We start from the raw sequence: 19,437 nt of genomic DNA, 5'->3' as shown, positions 1-19,437 counted from the left end.
CACTTACTAAATACCTTGGACTATTTAGAAAAAGGGGTCATTTGGTGGATATTTGTACTGTCCTGACATTTTAGGGCCTGAAATGAGAGAGGCTGTCAGTACATCAGGACTGAAAGATTATCATATATATATATATATATATATATATATATATATACACCATAGTGTGTACCAGGGCTTAGTCTGCAGGAAAGTTATATAATCTACAAACTGCATGCAACTTTTATATCAATTCAAGTGAAATACTGCGATTTCAAAGCCACAGATCAGTGCGATTTGTACCTCCAATTTCACTGTTTCTTGCAACAAGTCAATGCAATTCACAATGAAATTGGAAAAAAAAGTAGTGCAGAACTCTTTTTGAAATTGTGCTACTTTAAATCACACTGATTAAAACAGTGCCATAGAAATACATTATATGCGACTTTAGCTACGATCTGTAAATCGCATGTCACACCTGAAATCGTGTCAGTGTGAACTCGGGCTAAATAATATATACTTATTTGGGTTATTCTTACCAAAGAAATGTAGCAGAATAAATGTTGGCCTAAATTTATGAAGAAGGATTATTTATTTGCAAAATGTTATCACAGAAACAAAGAAAAACACATTTTTGTTTTGAACATTTTCAATCTTTTTTTTTTTGTTTATATAGCAATCAATAAAAAACCCAGTGGTGTTTAAATACCACCAAAAGACAGCTCTGTCTCAAAACAATTATCAAAACTTCTTTTGGGTACAGTGTTGCATAACTGAGTAATTGTCATTCAAAGTGTGACAGTGTTGAAAGGTGAAAATTGTCTGGGCAAGAAGGGGGAAAGTCCAGTATTATTGAGGTGGTTAAGGGATTTTACAGACTAGCCCTGAAGTGGTTAAGATAACAGTCATCAATCCCATAATGATCTGTGTTTAGTATCTCCAAACCAAAACTATAGGATGTGTTAATTTCCAGTATTTTTATTGAAAATATCAATTACAGAAACTTGAAATGTTAGATTATATCTAATGAGAGGCAATCGTTATCCAGGTAATCAGAGGTCAGTCAAACAAAGTATCATGTAGTGAATAACAGCAGCTTAGAAGGGCAGGTATTGTATGGTTAAGTTATCAAAGATTCCAACCACTACCTATATTGGTAGTAGAACAAAATACTACTGGAGCAATCAGGGTGGTCATTATACTCGAGAAGGGGAGATTAATGGTTGGGGGGGAGGAAAGGTGGAAAAGAATGTATCCCCGTTCCTGACATCAAAATCGTAGTAGGACCCCGAGGGGTCCCACACCCGGCATCAAAGTAGAAAATAGAACAGAAATAAATGTAAGTAAGAAAAAAAGAAAAGAATAATGAAGAAAGGGGAGAAGGAAAGAGGTCATCCATTTTCCAGCATGAGTGTGTTTTATGCTGGAGTGTGAAGCAGCAGTTGAACATAGCAGTTTAAAGCAGGATAACTCAAGTAGCAGGAAGATACAACAAAGAACTCTACTGCACGCTGGAAGGACTGCAAACACCCTGGGAAACATCTACAAGTCTGATTGCCACTCCATGTACCTTTTTAATATGCCACCTCTACTGCTTTTCATATTACTATCCTCTGTTCTCAAAAATCTCAGCTCTTTACCCCTCTGCTCAACCCCAAAGCTTATACATATCACCCTCACTGATACCATCTCCCTACTACTGCTCTCATCACCTCCTGCTGATACTTTACTCACCTGCTGAACCAAACATCAGGACAGGAAGGCATGTACACGCGTGTACATCCCGCTCCCATCTTACTTTCCTCACCCTTCTTCTCCTAACCTCTGGGGATATCTCCCCAAACCCTGGTCCTCCAGTATCTCACCCCCATACTAGGCACCCTCCTTCCTCCGGGAATAGCCGCAATCCACTCAATTTAATCCCTATTCCCGTGCTCCTAAAAACCACCCTCCCTTTTTCATGTGCACTGTGGAATGCCTGCTCTGTCTGTAATAAGCTCACTTCTGTCCATGACTTTTTTTGTCTCCTGCTCCCTTAACCTACTAGCAATTACAGAAACCTGGCTTCAAGCAGCAGACTCTGCTTCTCCTGCAGCACTTTCTATGGAGGCCTTCTCTGGACCCACTCACCCAGACCCAGTGGTCGGAAAGGGGGTGGGGTTGGTTTGCTTCTATCCCCACTGAGCACCTTTCAAGTCCTCCATAGCCCTTCCTCTCTATCCTTTTCTTCTTGCAAGACTCACTGCATTCGGGTGTTTTCTCCCATTTCTGTGAGGATTGCAGTAATCTACCAGCCTCCTGGACTGGTGTCCTGCTTTTTTGATGACTTCTCTGCCTGGCTACCCTACTTTCTCTCCTCTGAAATACCCGCTATAATTCTTGGAGATTTTAACATCCCCATTAATGTGAACATCCCAGCTAGCTCCCAACTCTTCAACCTAACCTCTTCTTTTGCCTTAACACAATGGACACACTCCACTCACTGATGGGAATACATTAGACCTTGTTTTCTCCCATCTTTGCACTCCCTACAACCTCACAAACATCCCCTTTCCTCTCCCTGATCATAATCTCACCTTCACAGTGTCCTCGTCTTCAAACACCTATCCCTCCAAGCAGCAATTACCCGCAGAAACCTTCACAACTTAACCCCTTCTCTTTTACACTCTGCAACTGACCGCCTCTATGACAGAATCTCTCCCCTATCCTGCCCTGACTGAGCCACTGCTGTCTACATTAGTAAGCTTTCATCCACACTAGACTCACTTGCTCCTCTAACACGAAGCATCAGGCCCCTACCATTACAACCGTGTCAGACTGACGACGCCAGAAATCTTAAGCAACATAGTCGTGCGCTGGAGTGATTGTGGCGTAAAACCAAATCTCAGCAAGCATGCACCCTATATAAATCTGCTTTCTTAACATACAATTCCTCCCTTCATGCTGCCAAACAGGCCTGCATTGTCACCCTCATCAATAGCTTATCATCCAGTCCTCATCATCTCTTCTCCACTTTTAACTCTCTACTTTCTCCACCTCCATCCATTACCTCACTCACTGCTTACGAGATTGTAAATCATTTAAAAAATAAGATTGATGCAATTCGTAGGGGCATTTCCACTACACAAACATCTATCCACTTAGCTTACCTTGTTGTACAGCGCTGAGTATACCCTTTGGCGCTATATAAACTCGATGTAATAATAATAATAATCCTAAGCCTCCCTCAACACTTTCCTCTTTTGACCTTGCTACTACTGAAGAGGTCACTAAAGTTTTCTCAGAAGCCCGTCTCACCATGTGTCCCCTGGATCCTGTCCCCTTACAACTACTATGGTCACCCTCTTCTTCTATCCTATGCTCCCTTACTCACATCTTCAATCTCTCCCTCTCTAATGGTTCCTTCTCCACCCCTCTAAAGCATGCGCACATCACATCCATACTTAAACAACTCTCCTTGGACCCAACCAACCTGAACAGCTTAAGACCCATCTCCCTGCTCCCTTTTACCTCTAAATGCTTGAAACGCTTAGTCTACAATCGCCTGCGCTCCTACCTAACTGACAACAACCTTCTTGACCCTTTACAGTCTGGCTTTCGCTCACTATACTCCACTGAAACTGGCCTACTAAAACTCACTAATGGTTTACTAACTGTTAAACCAATGGCCACTACTCCGTACTCTTACTACTTGACCTCTCTGTGGCTTTTGATACTGTTGACCATACCCTCTTCCTCATAAAACTCCACTCTCTTGGCCTCTGAGACTCTGCTGTCTCCTGGTTCTCTTCTGACCTATCGCAGTGCTCCTTCAGCGTTACCTATAACTCTGTCTCCTCCTCTCCACTCCCTCTTTCTGTAGGGGTCCCCCAAGGTTCTGTCCTTGGACCCCTTCTCTTCTCCATCTACACCTCCTCCCTTGGTCACTTGATAAACTCCCACGGCTTTAAGTACCATCTCTATGCTGATGACACACAAATCTATCTTTCTACTCCTCACCTCTTCCTCTTGCATTACTAACATACTAAGTGACATATCAGCATGGATGTCACTCTACTTCCTCAAACTAAATCTTTCTAAAACTGAGCTCATACTATTTCCTCCAGCTCATGCCCCCTCCCCTGATTTCTCCATCAAGATCAACAATACAACCATCAGTCCCTCCCCTCATGCCAGGGTACTAGGTGTAATCCTAGATTCCCATCTGTCCTTTCAGCCCCAAATCCAATCGCTGTCAAAATCTTGCAGAATTCACCTACGCAACATCTCCAAGATACGCCCGTTCCTAACCTCAGAAACTATTAAGCAACTTATTCACTCCCTTGTTATATCTCGCCTTGACTATTGTAACTCCCTCATCATTGGCCTACCTAATCACAGGCTATCCCCTCTTCAGTCTATTATGAATGCTGCTGCCAGATTCATCCACCTTACTAACCGTTCTGTATCTGCCATCCCTCTCTGCCAATCCCTCCACTGGCTTCCCATTGCCCAACGGATAAAATTCAAAACATTAACAATCACATATAAAACTTTTTATAACTCTGCCCCAAATTACATCACCAATTTTGTCTCCAAATGACACTCAAACCGTCCTCTCCGCTCCTCCCACTCTTAACCTCCTGCTCTTAAGCTCCCTTGTCTCCTCCTCCCATGCTCAACTCCAGGACTTCTCCAGAGCCTCCCCCATCCTCTGGAACTCTCTACCCCAATTTATCAGACTATCGCCTACTCTGCCCACTTTTAGGCGACCTCTGAAAACCTATCTCTTCAGGGAAGCCTATCCTACCTTCAGCTAATAACGGAATCCTTCTACCAGTCCATCCCCCACAGTTATTACCTTTTGTACCACCAGCCCCTTCCTCTTAGATTGTAAGCTCCATGGAGCAGGGCCCTCCTAACCCTCTTGTATCGAACAGTATTGTTGCTGTATTGCCTTCCTGAGCAAACTGTTGGCGCTATATAAATCCTGTATAATAATAATATAGGTAATAAGTTTCACAGATTTATTTTGGACCTCATTGGTAGGATGTTTTAATAGATTCAAAGAATGCTTGCTTTGCAAAAACTTGCTGTAAACACATATACAAACTGGGGATCTAAACAACCTATAAAGAAAGTCATTATTTAAGAAGCCTCATATTATTAAACACCATTATAAAGTAGGAGTGCCATCATCCCAAATGACTATAGAAGAAGGGTCCCCCCCTTTATTTCATCTAGAGAAAGTCCTACACATTAATATAGAGACAACTGCTTTTTCAGAGTGCCAGGTGCTACACCCCTTTTTTGTCTTATTTGGGAAAAATCCAATCTGGGCCATTTTTTTTCTCCCTGACATCAAGTCTCAAGGAATTTCCTGAAGGGGGTTGTAGGGTTGTACTGTAGAGTACCTATAGAAAATATGATTGTTCACTATTGTTTCCTGATAAGCCTTTTTATACCTTATTGACTCTTTCCCTGTTACATCCCTTGCCAATATTTTTACTGTTTAGCACGGAAATTTTTGTTTGTTTCTCTTTTTTTACGGTTTGTACTTGTAGTATTGTATTACAAAAAAATCACAAACTAAAAACACATTATACAAAATAAAAAAAAAAATCTTTATTTCATCTAGAAACCACTTTGCGCACTACAAACCTGTAACTCCTGAAGCTCTTGTTCCTCCTTCTGCCACTTCAATTTCTGCTTTATGAATGGCTTGAGAGACATACACCTTGCTATCCTCTGAAATAAAATGTTTGAGGAACATTTAATTTTTATCACATGGACACCGGTTTTGCCAAAGCTTCAAGCCAGTCCAAAAAGATTGGACAGCCAATAAAATAAAAGCATGTTAAGGTTATCTACAAATTTATGAAACAAATTTAAGTTAAGCAATACAGTTTTTTATGAAAATGAATAATGACCAAAGGAAGAGGGTTGCAGATGCGAGCAGGAGACTCAGATTTAGCCAAAAGGCAACCTGTTTTATGCTTTGTAATATGATTACAGCCCAGGACTGTTTAAAAATGGAGTCATCCAGGGCTCTGCTTACAATTCATACTGACAATGGCAGTCCTGAATGATAACACAGAAAAAATGGCAGTTGACTCGTGCAAAGCCGCCTAGAAAGTGGTTAATTGAAATCCTATGCGGAGTAATATCACTACAAAAGTGGATGCGATAATGTATTTATACGATCACATAGATCGTGAAAAGGGTTGACATTGACAGGGTGAACATATTGCAATCATATTAAAATCAAAGAATTAAAATAAAGAACGAAGTCTGCGATGATTGGCGGACGAAACGCGTCAACATAATGACATCACCACGCTCGGCATCTTCATAGGCTGCGGTATCCATGAGGGGAAAGAAGCAAGCACTGCGGCTCCATCTTGGATAATCATTAGGCAACATAGAATATAGCCAAACACCCTGAGGAGACTTTTTAGCGATTTAAGTGACACAGTTCACTTCCACTTTTGGCAAGTAATAGTGTACAGTATTTAGCTGAGTCACTTTAGACCGCAATTTTTATAAACGGGAGTCATATCCCATGTAATAACAGATTTGCTAAGCCCTAATTTGAGGGGAATTTTTGGACTTTATAGGTATATACTATATACTGTGTGCTATATAGTCAGTGATATGGGACATCAGTCTTATATTTCTATAGGAATTACACCAACTCTGTTTTATATCAGATTTACCTAAGCCCTAATTTGTGGGGAATTTTTGGACTCTACAGATATATATTATATACTGTGTGCTATACAATCAGTGATATGAGACAACAGTCTCACGCATTTCTATAGGAACTATATCAACAATTTTTGGAACCCCTAGAGGGGCATTTTGACAAGGAGTCACCGAGGCCTGTATGTCCTTTTTGAAACATCGCTGGTTATTACCCTGGACTCTCACCTCCCTATTCATGCACATAGGGTTTTTTTTCATACCTTCAGCGAGAAGGAATTTTTTCTGATCTTCCTTATGGTAATTCACTTTAATTTCATTAATGACACTCTAGCATCACCTATATTTATTATTTATCTTTTAATATTTATTCACCTTTAGAGTCACTTGTTACTGTGGATTCACTTCCATTTGTGGTGGTTATCCATGAAGGTGTATACCTATTATGCTTGTATTATGACACAGCCACTAAGAAGGTAAAGAGAGATACATCTCATCAACCTGATTATGAGTAGTTCATGCAGCTGGTGTCATAGTGATTATCCCGCTTCTTTTTAATTCATCAATATCCATTTAATTCCTAGGAGTCCATCCATCTTGATTGTACTGTTCATGAAGGAACAGTTTAAGAATAAAAAGAATTTACCAGGTCTTACAATATGGAACTTTACTGCAGATGAATACAGAAAGGAAATTCTATTGCCTCATATGGATCACATTTGCTTATACAGCCGTTTTTGAAGACGCCGAATGGTTCTTTAATTTAATTCTTTGATTACAATATGATTGCAATATGTTCAACCTGTCAATGTCAACCTTTTTCACGATCTATTTGATCGAATAAATACAATATTGCATCCACTTTTGTAGTGATATTACTCTGCATAGAATTTCAGTTAACCACTTTCTAGGCAGCTTTGCACTAGTCAACTGCCATTTTTTCTGTGTTCCAGTATACTCAGGTTTATAATCCACACTTTCATTTGAAGTGAGTCCGAGATATTATTTAGATATGGTTTTCGTATCATATAGGATGATACTTTTCCTTTTTTTTCCCTGAATGAGGACACCCTGCTGTACAAACTCTATCATATCGGAAAGTCCTATCAGCCAGGTTCATACTGAATGCAACTTTGAAATCGTGCTACTTCACTTGAAGTAGTGTGATTTCAAAGTTGTAGATCAGTGCAATTAGTACCTCCAATTTCACTGCGGCTTGCGACTTCATTTAACAGAAGTCAATGAAGGTCGCAATGAAATCGAGCAAGTGCAGGAACTATTTTTGAAATTGCGCTACTTCAAATCACACTGATTAAGACATTGCCATAGAAATACATTAGATGCCACTTCAGATGCGATTCTTAAATCGCATATCACACGTGAAGTTGCATAAGTGTAAACCAGGGATAAGAGAAAGCATATGCCCTGCTTTATATTCACATTTTCATCTTCAATGTATAGCCTAAAATACAGGAGTATACGGACATGGCTTCATGTTTTGTGTGTTTTGGTAAATTTAGTCATGAATGTCCAGAGGTGACAAAAAAGGCAAGGAATTATCACAGTTTGTAAATTTTGAGGATTTAAGATCAGATTGCCAGCAGGAGAAGTGAAGGCCTCAGTGAGTAAATTCCAGCCTATTCTTGTAATCAAGTGAACAAGTGGCTGTCCCTAGGCTAGTGGATAGTTAAAGTAAAATTCTATATTTAATTTGAATTTAAATAGTTTGTCCAAGCCAAACTGGCTTAAAGAAAAACAATTTCCATTACATAATTATGGAGATGCTGTGCCTGCTGTAATATACTGTAGTGCAGTGGTCTTCAAACTGCTTGCCTTTATTTGGCCTTTAGGCTTTGTTCCTGCCACTTACACCAACAAGGGGGCATAATTCCTTCCACTGACACTAACAATGGGGTGCTATCCCTTCCACTGCCACCAATGATGGGGCATAATTCCTTCCACTGATACTAACGATGGGGCAGTATTCCTCCAACTGACACCAATGATGGGGCATAATTCCTTCCACTGACACCAATGATGGGGCATAATTCCTCCTACTGACACTGATGATTTCTCAACCTAATACTAAAGATGGGGCATTGTTTTCTCCTACTTGGAACAGTTTGGCCCCCTAATGTCTGAAGGACAGTAAACTGGCATTTTGTTTAGAAAGTTTGGAGACCTCTGCTGTAGCAGCATTACCTACTGTGTTCTGTAAGCAGAATAGACAACTTCCCATTTGCTGCTGGAATTAAAAGGAGTTGGGCTAAATCTTCTCAACCATTCAGGAAAAGCCTTGTACCATTATCAAATGCTTCCTCCAATTGGCAGAGTGGGAAAAGCGGGCGCATGAAGTCATGATTTCCACCTAGGCCAATCACAAGAAGTCTTGTATGCACGGAGAAGAAATAAAGACTTCTGAAAGGTGCAGCATTCAGCCTGACTCTATTTAATTCTAGTAGCAGACTGGAAGCTGCACGCACTGTTGCCGGAACACAGAGCCACTTACTGTTAGTAGCAAATGTGGCTACAGTAAATTACAGCACACACAATAGTTGCATATTTATGTAATGGAAACAGTTTATTAGGGCCAGCTTGGTAGAGTCAAATTAAACCTGGAATTATACTTATGTTTTTTTTTTGTTTTTTTTTTTATAACACTCGTATTACTTCCTCCAGGCTGTCTGTTAACTCTCATAGACAGCCCTAAAGCTGGCCATAGCGGGATCAAAATTCAGCTGGTTCAGGAGGGATCGAGTGAATTTCAATCAGTATGTGGCCATTCTTTCTTTACAGAAATTGATTGCGTGATCAACTTCTGTCGACAAGACCTTCTAGAAAACATTTGTTGATCAGTGGCTGCAGACAATCAACTGCAGCTGATGGTCACTGTATTCTAACAGTGTTGAGTTCTCGCTTCCAGAATACAATGCCTCAGCAGGGGGGGATTCTTCCATCCACCTTACTTGTGTGGATGGAGGAATATGTTTGTGAAAAAACAGGTTTGCGCTCATATTAACAACCCAATTATAAATATATCCACAATATATAATCATATTAATAATAAAAATAATTAATAGTGTCCAAATAAATTGTGAAAAAAATATATGTATATACATGTGCCAAAAAGAAAAAGTCCTCACGGACGTCTGGTTATGGAACTCGTAGGGCGGAGCTTGTGGATGTGACGTCACGACGTTCCCTGAGCTGTCAGCGTCCGTGGATGCCGGAGGAGGCTGGGTTCGTTTGATACTGAGAACGCTGTTTTGTGCGGGTGTCAGCTTAGACACCGTTGATTGTAAGTGTAATGGTTGATTTTAAATAAAAAATTGTTTTTAACGATACTGCACCATGAGCTTTTCCTCTCTTGACTTCCGTGTACCATTCTGAGCATATGAAGAGGTGGGGACCATACGGAATTACTCAACGTTGCTGATTATTCTCCTGCAGAGTATTGCTCCCAGAACACAAAGCGCTTATGCTGATTTATAACTTGATCAGCATATTGCTCTGGTGAGTTCATTTAATTTATCTGGTGGTGAATTATTGCACGGTGAATTTGGTGGGACACAGAGATATTAATTTGAAAGTGAAAATTGTTTAAGACACAAAGAAAAAGTTTTTTATTGGTGTTTAGACTTTTTTTTGGCACATATATATACACATATATTTTTTTCACAATTTATTTGGACACTATTAATTATTTTTATTATTATTATGATTATATATTGTGGATATATTTATAATTGGGTTGTTAATATGAGCGCAAACCTGATTTTTCACTGATATATGCACCTTTTAAGGTTAGGTTCTGCAGCTTATATTTTTTCACTATAGTGTTTAATTTTTGTGGCGCTATCCATATTTTTTGGAGGAATATGTTTTCTTCATTTTTTCTGTATTGATCCTGGCTGAAGTACCTGTCTATGGCCTGCTTAACTCCCAGTCCCAGCATTCACCTATATCCCTGTTGATGTGTTTGTTCATATATTTTACAGTTTCCTCATAAACTGCCCTTACCAAGGTGGCTCACATTTTATGTTATTCTCCTAGTATTCTAGGGCCTTCTGTCACAACATTATAAGGCTTGATGCTGCCCTAGGCCCTGGCAGCATTACTCCAAATCAGCAGGTGTCATGCCTTCTGAGCCTTCAGATCCCCTCTGAGCAGTTACCATGAAAACAAGGCACATTCAAAGGAAGAGAAGACCAAAAAACATTCCATATGTCAGATCCTTTGGTGTACTTTGGAATCCACCAAGCAAGGATGGGGCCTGTAGCTGTTTTAATGCCTGGACCAAGCCATGACCAAAATGACTAAGTGGATTGGAAATGGTGATGATGCAATTAAGATTTTTTGGAATATCAGTCAACCACCATTCTTAGACATGCCATTGGCTCCCACAGCTCTCATTCGCAGCCAGTGAGCCAATGAGAAGAGAGAAGGGGCAGAGCCGAGCATGGCTCAATGTGTGAATGGACATACGGAGCAGTGGGTGCCCCCATAGCAAGCTGCTTGCTGTGAGAGCACCTGACAGGAGGGAGGGGCTAGGAGAGCCTGCAGGAGACCTGAGAAGAGGAGGATCTGGGCTGCTCTGTGTAAAACCACTGCATACAGCGGGTAAGTATAGACATATTTGTTATTTTTAGGAAAAAATGTAGGCCTTTAGTATTGCTTTAATGTTTATTGTGTTATTGCCATGCTGTGGTCTTCTGCAAGTCCTATTTTGTGTTCATGTTATTGTTATGTTCCTCTAAAGTGTTAAATATTATGTTATTGTATATTCTACACAATATATTTATATATGTACTAATGAAAAATTAAAAACATACCTGATATCCCTTTAAAATCAGCTTTTCTTGGATCAAAAAGATCCAAGACCCCCAGGGCTGGTAATAACACCTTTAAGTCACTGTGGCTTTCCAATTTGAATCTGTAAAGTACAAAGCAGACAAGTAAGAGTAAGGTACTGTGTCAGTGCATGGACATGGCATTGATAATGCAAACTATATAAGAAACCGTTTAATTGAGAAATAATAGGGAAACAAGAACAGATTCCAGTATTAATATGTGATATATCAATAGAATAACATAACATTCTGTTCAACCCGAAACATTTTTTAAAATTGAGAGCATTACTCCATATGCGATTTATGGTGTATAACCTTGTTGGCAAAAAGTCTTATAATTAGGTTTCAGATTTTAGGAATGGCATTGCAAAGCTGCATCAGATTTGGGGTTGGAAATGAAAGATCATTAACCTAGATATGGGGCATATACACACTTTGTGCAGTAAACGTGTTCTCTCTAAAAAAAAAAGAAACAAAATATTTACCTCTCCGTCTGCCAGCGACTGTGTTCTCTAGTGACATTGGGTTTTGTGGGCAGAACCACTGAAGCTGTGGCAGAGCAGGAGATTGACAATCTTGCAAGTGCTAGTTTCAGCTGGAGATTTTTGGTTTACAAAGCAGTGTTTGAGCAGCATAGGCATTATTTATTTATTTTACTTATTTCAGGTACTTATATAGTGCTGTCAATTTGTGCAGCGCTTTACATATATATATTGTACATTCACATCAGTCCCTAACACTCAAGGGGTGTACAATCTAAGGTCCCCATGTCACATTCATACATACACATACTAGGGCCAATTTAGACAAGATCCAATTCACCTACCAGCATGTCTTTGGAGGGTGGGAGGAAGCTGGAGTACCTGGAGGAAACCCACGAAGGCACAGGGAGAACATGCAAACTTCAGGCAGGTGGTGCCGTGGCTGGGATTCGAACCAACGACCCTAGTACTGCCAGGTGGAAGTGCTAACCATTTAGCCACTGTGCTGCCCCACATTATTTCCTTTATTTTTTTTTTTTCTTACAGGGAAATCCTTTACTGGCAATTTGAGTTTGACAACCAAATAGATTTAAAAGTTAAGTTCACCCAAAACAGATATTTTTGGTATTGGTAAATGAAGATTGGTTTGATATCCCTTCACCTATATCTCTCTGGGACTCCAGTTGTGAGGTCTCCCTCTGAGAGATCTGTGTTGCATTGCATTCTGAAGCCAACCAAGACAATCAATTTCCTCTAGCTGCATAATTGACAATACAAATAGGGACATTAATGATGAAATCCCATCAGATTAATTTGGGTAAACTTACTGACAGAGAGCCTTAGAGATATATCTGACAGAGTGCCTGAGAGCATCCACTCATAAGTGATCTATCAGATTTCAATAAACTTACTCTTTGAAAACCCTCTTTCATATATTCATTTTCATATATACCTGGGCATAAAGATGTCCATTTTGAATTTCTTCATGGAGCTGGTCCACAGTGCTATGCTCTTTGATGCCAAGCTTGCTTCAATAGAAGATAAATGTGTGTTCTTGTCTGTGGGCCTTACCACAAACATACTGACTGTATTCCCTAGGTAAGGCAGCTCCACTATCGTAAACCTCTCAAAAGAAGCAGTTTCAAACTGGCCTGGAGAAGAATATACAAAATGCATTAGTAGCAAAACTATACAGCGGTGGTGCTCCACTCATGACCCTCCAGTGCTCCCTCATTGGTAGTCCTGAACTTGATAAACATATACTGTATTTTGCTAATAATATCAATGTCTGACTTCTACCCATTTCTGGAAAGTGAGGAGGAAAATGGTCTCAGATCTTGCAACAACACAGGACCTCACATAACAGGAATCACGGTATCTTTCACATTGTTCGTGCTGTCTGTTGGTTCACAATCATTTACAAGCTGATTAAATGTAGCACTGAAAAGATTGGTGATGTAATCACAGCAACCCGTCACATTCACACTTACTGTAGTTAAATACAGTATATGATTTTATATTGGTTGACTTGTCATGGGTTACTGCATTTTTCACAGTAGCATTGATATTTGCAGTGCTGTAAGACAGGTATACTAGAGTTAATAATGCCCCATGTTCTGATGGTTTTAAAGCCTTATATGGGAATAGCTCACCTTGCATCTTGCCCTGGTGACACCAGGACAAAATATTAAGGGTTAAGAGTGTCACCACAACAGGAAGACACAGAGAGTAATACAAATTAAATAGATGTTCTATCCCAGTGGTTAGCAACTTTTTCGGTAAATTTGACAGGAATTAGCCAACTGGTTTTGCAGTAAACAATAGTCTGTCATAGTTATAATGTTTGTTTTCAACTTTTATACTTATAATTTACTGGTAATGGCAAATAAAACTCAATAATAATAGTAATAATTATGTTAACTGGTGCACCCACAAAACATGTTCATATTTACCATTAATGTATACTAGCCCAAGTGCATGCTCTTTCAGAACTCATATCAGCCATAATTCATACACCTCCAGACCACAGATCAACCCTAGTTCATGCATCTTTAGACCTAAGATCAGTACCAATTCATGCACCTTGAGACTTCAGCCAAGTGCCATTTCAATCACTTTCAGACCCAAGTTCAGCCCCAATCCATTCACCTTCAGACCTCATATCAGCCCCATCTTATGCACCTTCAGACCTCAGATCAAATCAGCCCTAAAATCTGCATCTTCAGACCTCAGATCAACCTCAATTCATACACCTTCATACCTCAGCTCAGCCCCACTGCATACACCTTTAGATTTCAGATCAGCCCCAATTCAAGCATCTTCAGATCTCAAATCAGATCAGCCCCAATTCATGCATTTTCAGGTGTCAGATCAACCTCAATTCATAAATAGAAAAAAAATAATTTCCAATCAATCCACAGGTGAGACGGGAAAATGGGGATTTTTTTTATGTGCCAACAAAAATGACATGCAGTACATAAGATAAAATACAACTTTTATTTTAACATTAAAATCAACAAAAAATAAAAACCATATCCATCACCATTAATTCATCAATTGTGTACTAATCATACTGCAAAGACATAGTGGATCAATGTGTTTCGCTTGTTTTGCTGGTTCTTCAGGATCCACTTGCTTGTAGTGTCTTAAAATATGGCAAATGAATGCTCAACTTAAAAGTCCTACAACTATTAGTAGTGCAGCACAACACGATGACACACAACGGAAGATGTACCCAAACAGAGGATCCTCAATGATGCTCTCCAACATAAACAAACACATAAAAGAGTTGTGGATACCCTTTTAAAATCAGTAAATATTGCCAGACAGGACACTGATCTGCCATGGTTTTTTTCATAGTTACATAGTTAGTCCGGCTGAAAAAAGACAAAAGAACATCCAGTTCAATCATTAAAAAAAAAAAAAAAAAAAAAAAGTTATAATCCTATAGCCACAGTTGACCCAGAGGAAGGCAAAAAAAACCCCCCAGCAAAGCATGATCCAATTTACACCTGCTGGGAAAAAAAATTCCTTCCTGATCCCCCGTGAGGCAATCGGATATTCCCTGGATCAACTTTACCTATAAATGTTAGTATCCAGTTATATTCTGTGTATCTAAGAAAGAATCCAGGCCTTTTTTAAAGCAATCCACTAAGCTGGCCAGAACCAACTTTTGACGGAGTCTATTCCACATTTTCACAGCTCTTACTGTGAAGAAACCTTTCCGTGTTTGGAGATTAAATTACTTTTCCTCCAGACATAAAGAGTGCCCCCTTGTCCTCTGTGATGACCTCAGGGTGAATAACTCTACACTGAGTTCACTATATGAACCACTGATGTATTTATACATGTTGATCATATCCCCCCTTGATCTCCTCTTCTCAAGAGATAATTAACTCAGTTCCTCTAATCTTTCCTCATAGCTGATCTCCTCCATGCCTCTTATCAGGTTAGTTGCCCTTCTCTGTACTTTCTCCAGTTCCCCAATGTTCTTTTTGTGAATTGGTGCCCAAAACTGAGCTGCATATTCCAGATGAGGTCTTACTAATGATTTGTACCGGGGTAATATGATATCTCTCTCTCTGGAGTCTATACCTCTTTTAATACAAGAGAGGATTTTGCTCGCTTTAGAAACTGCAGCTTGGCATTGCATGCCATTATTAAGCTTGTGATCTACCAGAACCCCCAGATCCTTCTCCACCATTGATTCCCCCAGTTGTACCCCCCCTAGTATGTATGATGCATGCATATTCTTAGCCCCCAAGTACATAACCTTACATTTATCAACATTAAACCTCATTTGCCACATAGTTGCCCAATTAAACAGAGCATTGAGGTCGGCTTGTAGGTTGAAGACATCCTGTAAGGACGTTATTCCACTGCACAGCTTGGTGTCACCTGCAAAGACTGAAATGGTATTTTTAATCCCAGACCCTATATTGTGTATAAATATATTAAAAAGTAAGGGTCCCAACACTGAACCTTGGGGTACACCACTGATGACTGTAGACCACTGAGAGTATGAATCATTAACCACTACTCTTTGAATACGATCTTTTAGCCAGTTTTCTATCCATTTACATACAGATTTTTCCAAGCCCGTAGACTTTACCTTACACCAGGGGTCCTCAAGCTTTTTAAACTGGGGGCCAGTTCACTATCCCTCAGAGGGCTGGACTATAGTTTAAAAAAAAACTATGAAGAAATGTGGACACAGTACAGGAGATGACCAGAGACTGCGGACATAGTACATGAGATGACCAGAGACTGCGGACATAGTACATGAGATGACCAGAGACTGCGGACATAGTACATGAGATGACCAGAGACTGCGGACATACAATGGCGGCGGGAATACTGGGCCAGCCGCTCCATAAGACGCACAGACATTTCCCCCCAAGTGTGTCTTATGGAGCGAAATATACGGTAAATGCAGGACACCTTGTTGGGTCAGATCTATGTACAATGTAAAGAGAGAGAGAGAGGGGGGAGAGATAAGGAGGGGAGAGAGAGAGGAGGGGGGGGGAGAGAGAGAGGAGGGGGAGAGAGAGAGGAGGGGGGGAGAGAGAGAGAGGAGGGGGGAGAGAGAGAGGAGGGGGAGAGAGAGAGGAGGGGGAGAGAGAGGAGAGGGGAGAGAGAGAAGGGGGAGAGAGAGGAGGGGGGAGGGAGAGAGGAGAGAGGGGGGAAAGAGAGAGGGAGGAGATCGATCATTTATTGCACTTTTCTAGGGTCTGTGGCCGTGATACCCGACATGCAGCGATGGAGTCTCCTCTCTTGCTCCCCCTCTTCGTGGTCAGCTCTAGGCTCCGCCCTCCGGCCGTGACGGTTGCATGCACTGATCAGAATAGATGGCCGGCTGGCTGCAGAGAGGCCAGGTGATTGGTGCGGGTTCATAAGCCGAGCCCACTTTCCTCTGTTCTAGAATTGCTGATCCCGCCCTCCTGCCTCCCGCCCGAGCCCTGCCGAGCTCTCCCGACCTGCCAAATCCTAGTCCCTTGCCTCGCGGCAGATACGCCCCTGCCCGGCGGGCCAGATAAATGTGCTCGGCGGGCCGCATGTGGCCCGCGGGCCATAGTTTGAGGACCCCTGCCTTACACATTAGCAGTGTGTGGGAAACTGTGTCAAACGCTTTTGCAAAATCCAAGTATACCACATCCACCACCACCCCTCTGTCCAAGTATACCACGTCCACCGCCACCCCTCTGTCCAAGGTCTTGCTCATCCCCTCATATAAAAGAAATCAGATTTGTTTGACAACTTCTATCTTTCATGAATCCATGCTGTCTGTTGCCTAAAATATTTTTTTCCAGCAAGAACTCATCTATGTGGTATTTTATTAAACTCTCCAATATCTTCCCAACTATAGAAGTTAAACTAACAGGTCTATAATTACTTGGTAAAGATTTTGACCACTTTTTAAATATTGGCACCACATTGGCCTTACACCAATCCAGTGGTACTATGCCAGTCATTAAAGAGTCCCTAAAAATTAGAAACAATGGCTTTGAAATGACAGAGCTCAATTCCATAACGACCCGTGGGTGTATGCCATCCGGCCCAGGTGCTTTATTCACCTTTATACTGTCTAAATATTTTTGAATCATGTAAGATGTGAGCCAATGTGGATCATCTGGAGCTGTGTCAATACCATGCCCATTATGGACAAGAGCTCCCCCATGCTCCTTTGTATACAAAGAGCTGAAGAAGGTATTAAATAAATTTGCCTTCTCTTTGTCCCCAGTCACCCACTCTAGATTATTTTGTAAAGGGCCTACATGCTCTGACTGGACCTTTTTACTATTAATATATTTGAAGAATTTTTTGGGGTTGGTCCTGCTATCTTTTGCAATTTTCAATTTTTGCGGCCTTTATTTCCTTTTTCTGTTATATTCTTTGTAATGTTTAAACGGTGATAGCGTTCCTTCATTTTTATATTTAATAAAAGCTCTTTTCTTATTATCTATAGCTTTTTTAACTTTGACAGTAAGCCACATAGGTTTGATTTTTAGCCTTTTAAACGTGTTGCCCATGGGAATATATTTTGCAGTATGTTCACATACAGTCTTTTTGAAGAGCTCCCATTTCTGTGTTGTGTTCATCAATGCCAATATTCGCTCCTAGTCTAAGGCTTGGAGAGCAGCTCTCAGCCTTGGAAAATTAGCTCTCTTGAAATTGAGAGTTTTTATTTTTCCTGTATGTGCTTGCTGTTTACAGCGAACAATAAATGAAATCATGTTATGATCACTGCTACCCAGATGTTCTTTTATATGGACATTCGTAATAAGATCTGCATAGTTTGAGATTACCAGGTCCAGCAGAGAAACATTCCTAGTTGGGTCCTCCATGAACTGTACCTTAAAATTGTCCTGTAGTAGGTTTAAAAATTTTGCCCTTTAACTGTTCCTGCAGTACTATTACTCCAGTAAATTTCCGGGTAGTAAAAATCCCCCATTATTATCACTGTCCCAGCCCTTGCAGCCCTTTCGATCTGTGCAAGGAGCTGAGTTTCCACCTCCTCATTAATACTGGGAGGCCTATAACAAACTCCAATGATTACCTTTGTAGTACGCACCCCCATGTTCAGTTCCACCCATAATACTTCAGCCTCATCACACTCTCCATCAACAAGGTCCTCTTTCACACTTGCTCTGAGATCACTTCTCACATAGAGACAGACACCACCACCTTTCCTATTTACTCTGTTTCTCTGAAAGAGAACATAGCCAGGAATATTAATGACCCAGTCATGTGATGAATGAAGCCAAGATTCACCAATACCAATTAAATCATAGTTCTCTTCATGCACGAAAGCTTCCAACTCACCTATTTTGCTTGGTTGTCTTCATCTCCAGCCAAGGGGTAATTGACTCAGCACACTGTCACTATCACACTGTCAGCCCTAACTTGCCACCATACTACAATAACCTGCCACTATGCTGCCACTATACTGCAATAACCTGCCACTGCTGCCAAATCCTGCCACTATACTGCCCAATCCTGACACTATACTGCCACTATGCTGCCCAATATTGCCACTATACTGCAAAAACCTGCAACTATGCTGCCCAATCTTGCCACTATACTGCAAAAACCTGCAACTATGCTGCCCAATCATGCCACTATACTGCAATAACCTGCTACTATGCTTCCCAATATTGCCACTATACTGCAATAACCTGCTACTATGCTTCCCAATATTGCCACTATACTGCAATAACCTGCTACTATGCTGCCCAATCTTGCCACTATACTTCAATAACCTGCCACTATGCTGTCCAATCCTGACACTATACTGCAATAACCTGCCACTGTGCTGCCCAATCCTGCCACTATACTGCAATAACCTGCCACTATGCTGTCCAATCCTGCCATTATACTGTCACTATGCTGCCCAATCCTGCCACTATGCTGCAATAACCTGCCACTATGCTGCCCAATCATGCCAC

The 19,437-nt window shown here is 40.8% G+C and overlaps 1 protein-coding gene across 1 annotated transcript in view; it reads right to left on the bottom strand.

The window, feature by feature from the left end:
- Positions 1–19,437, bottom strand: part of LOC149440041 (serpin E3-like) — a 52,987-nt gene that overhangs the window by 6,189 nt on the left and 27,361 nt on the right. Inside the window, exons 5-7 of the mRNA XM_089659011.1 lie at positions 12,945–13,143; positions 11,493–11,593; positions 5,620–5,706 (exon numbers count right to left, since the gene is read on the bottom strand). Coding sequence (XP_089515137.1) covers positions 5,620–5,706; positions 11,493–11,593; positions 12,945–13,143 — 387 coding nt within the window. The remainder of the gene's footprint in view (positions 1–5,619; positions 5,707–11,492; positions 11,594–12,944; positions 13,144–19,437) is intronic.

The sequence above is a fragment of the Staurois parvus genome, unplaced genomic scaffold (assembly GCF_062004578.1).
Source record: "Staurois parvus isolate SC_StPar_1 unplaced genomic scaffold, SC_StPar_1.0 ptg001125l, whole genome shotgun sequence".
NCBI classification, from domain to species: Eukaryota; Metazoa; Chordata; class Amphibia; order Anura; family Ranidae; genus Staurois; species Staurois parvus.
The sequence above is the reverse complement of the archived record's forward strand: the minus strand, read 5'-3'. Positions and strand labels throughout refer to the sequence as shown.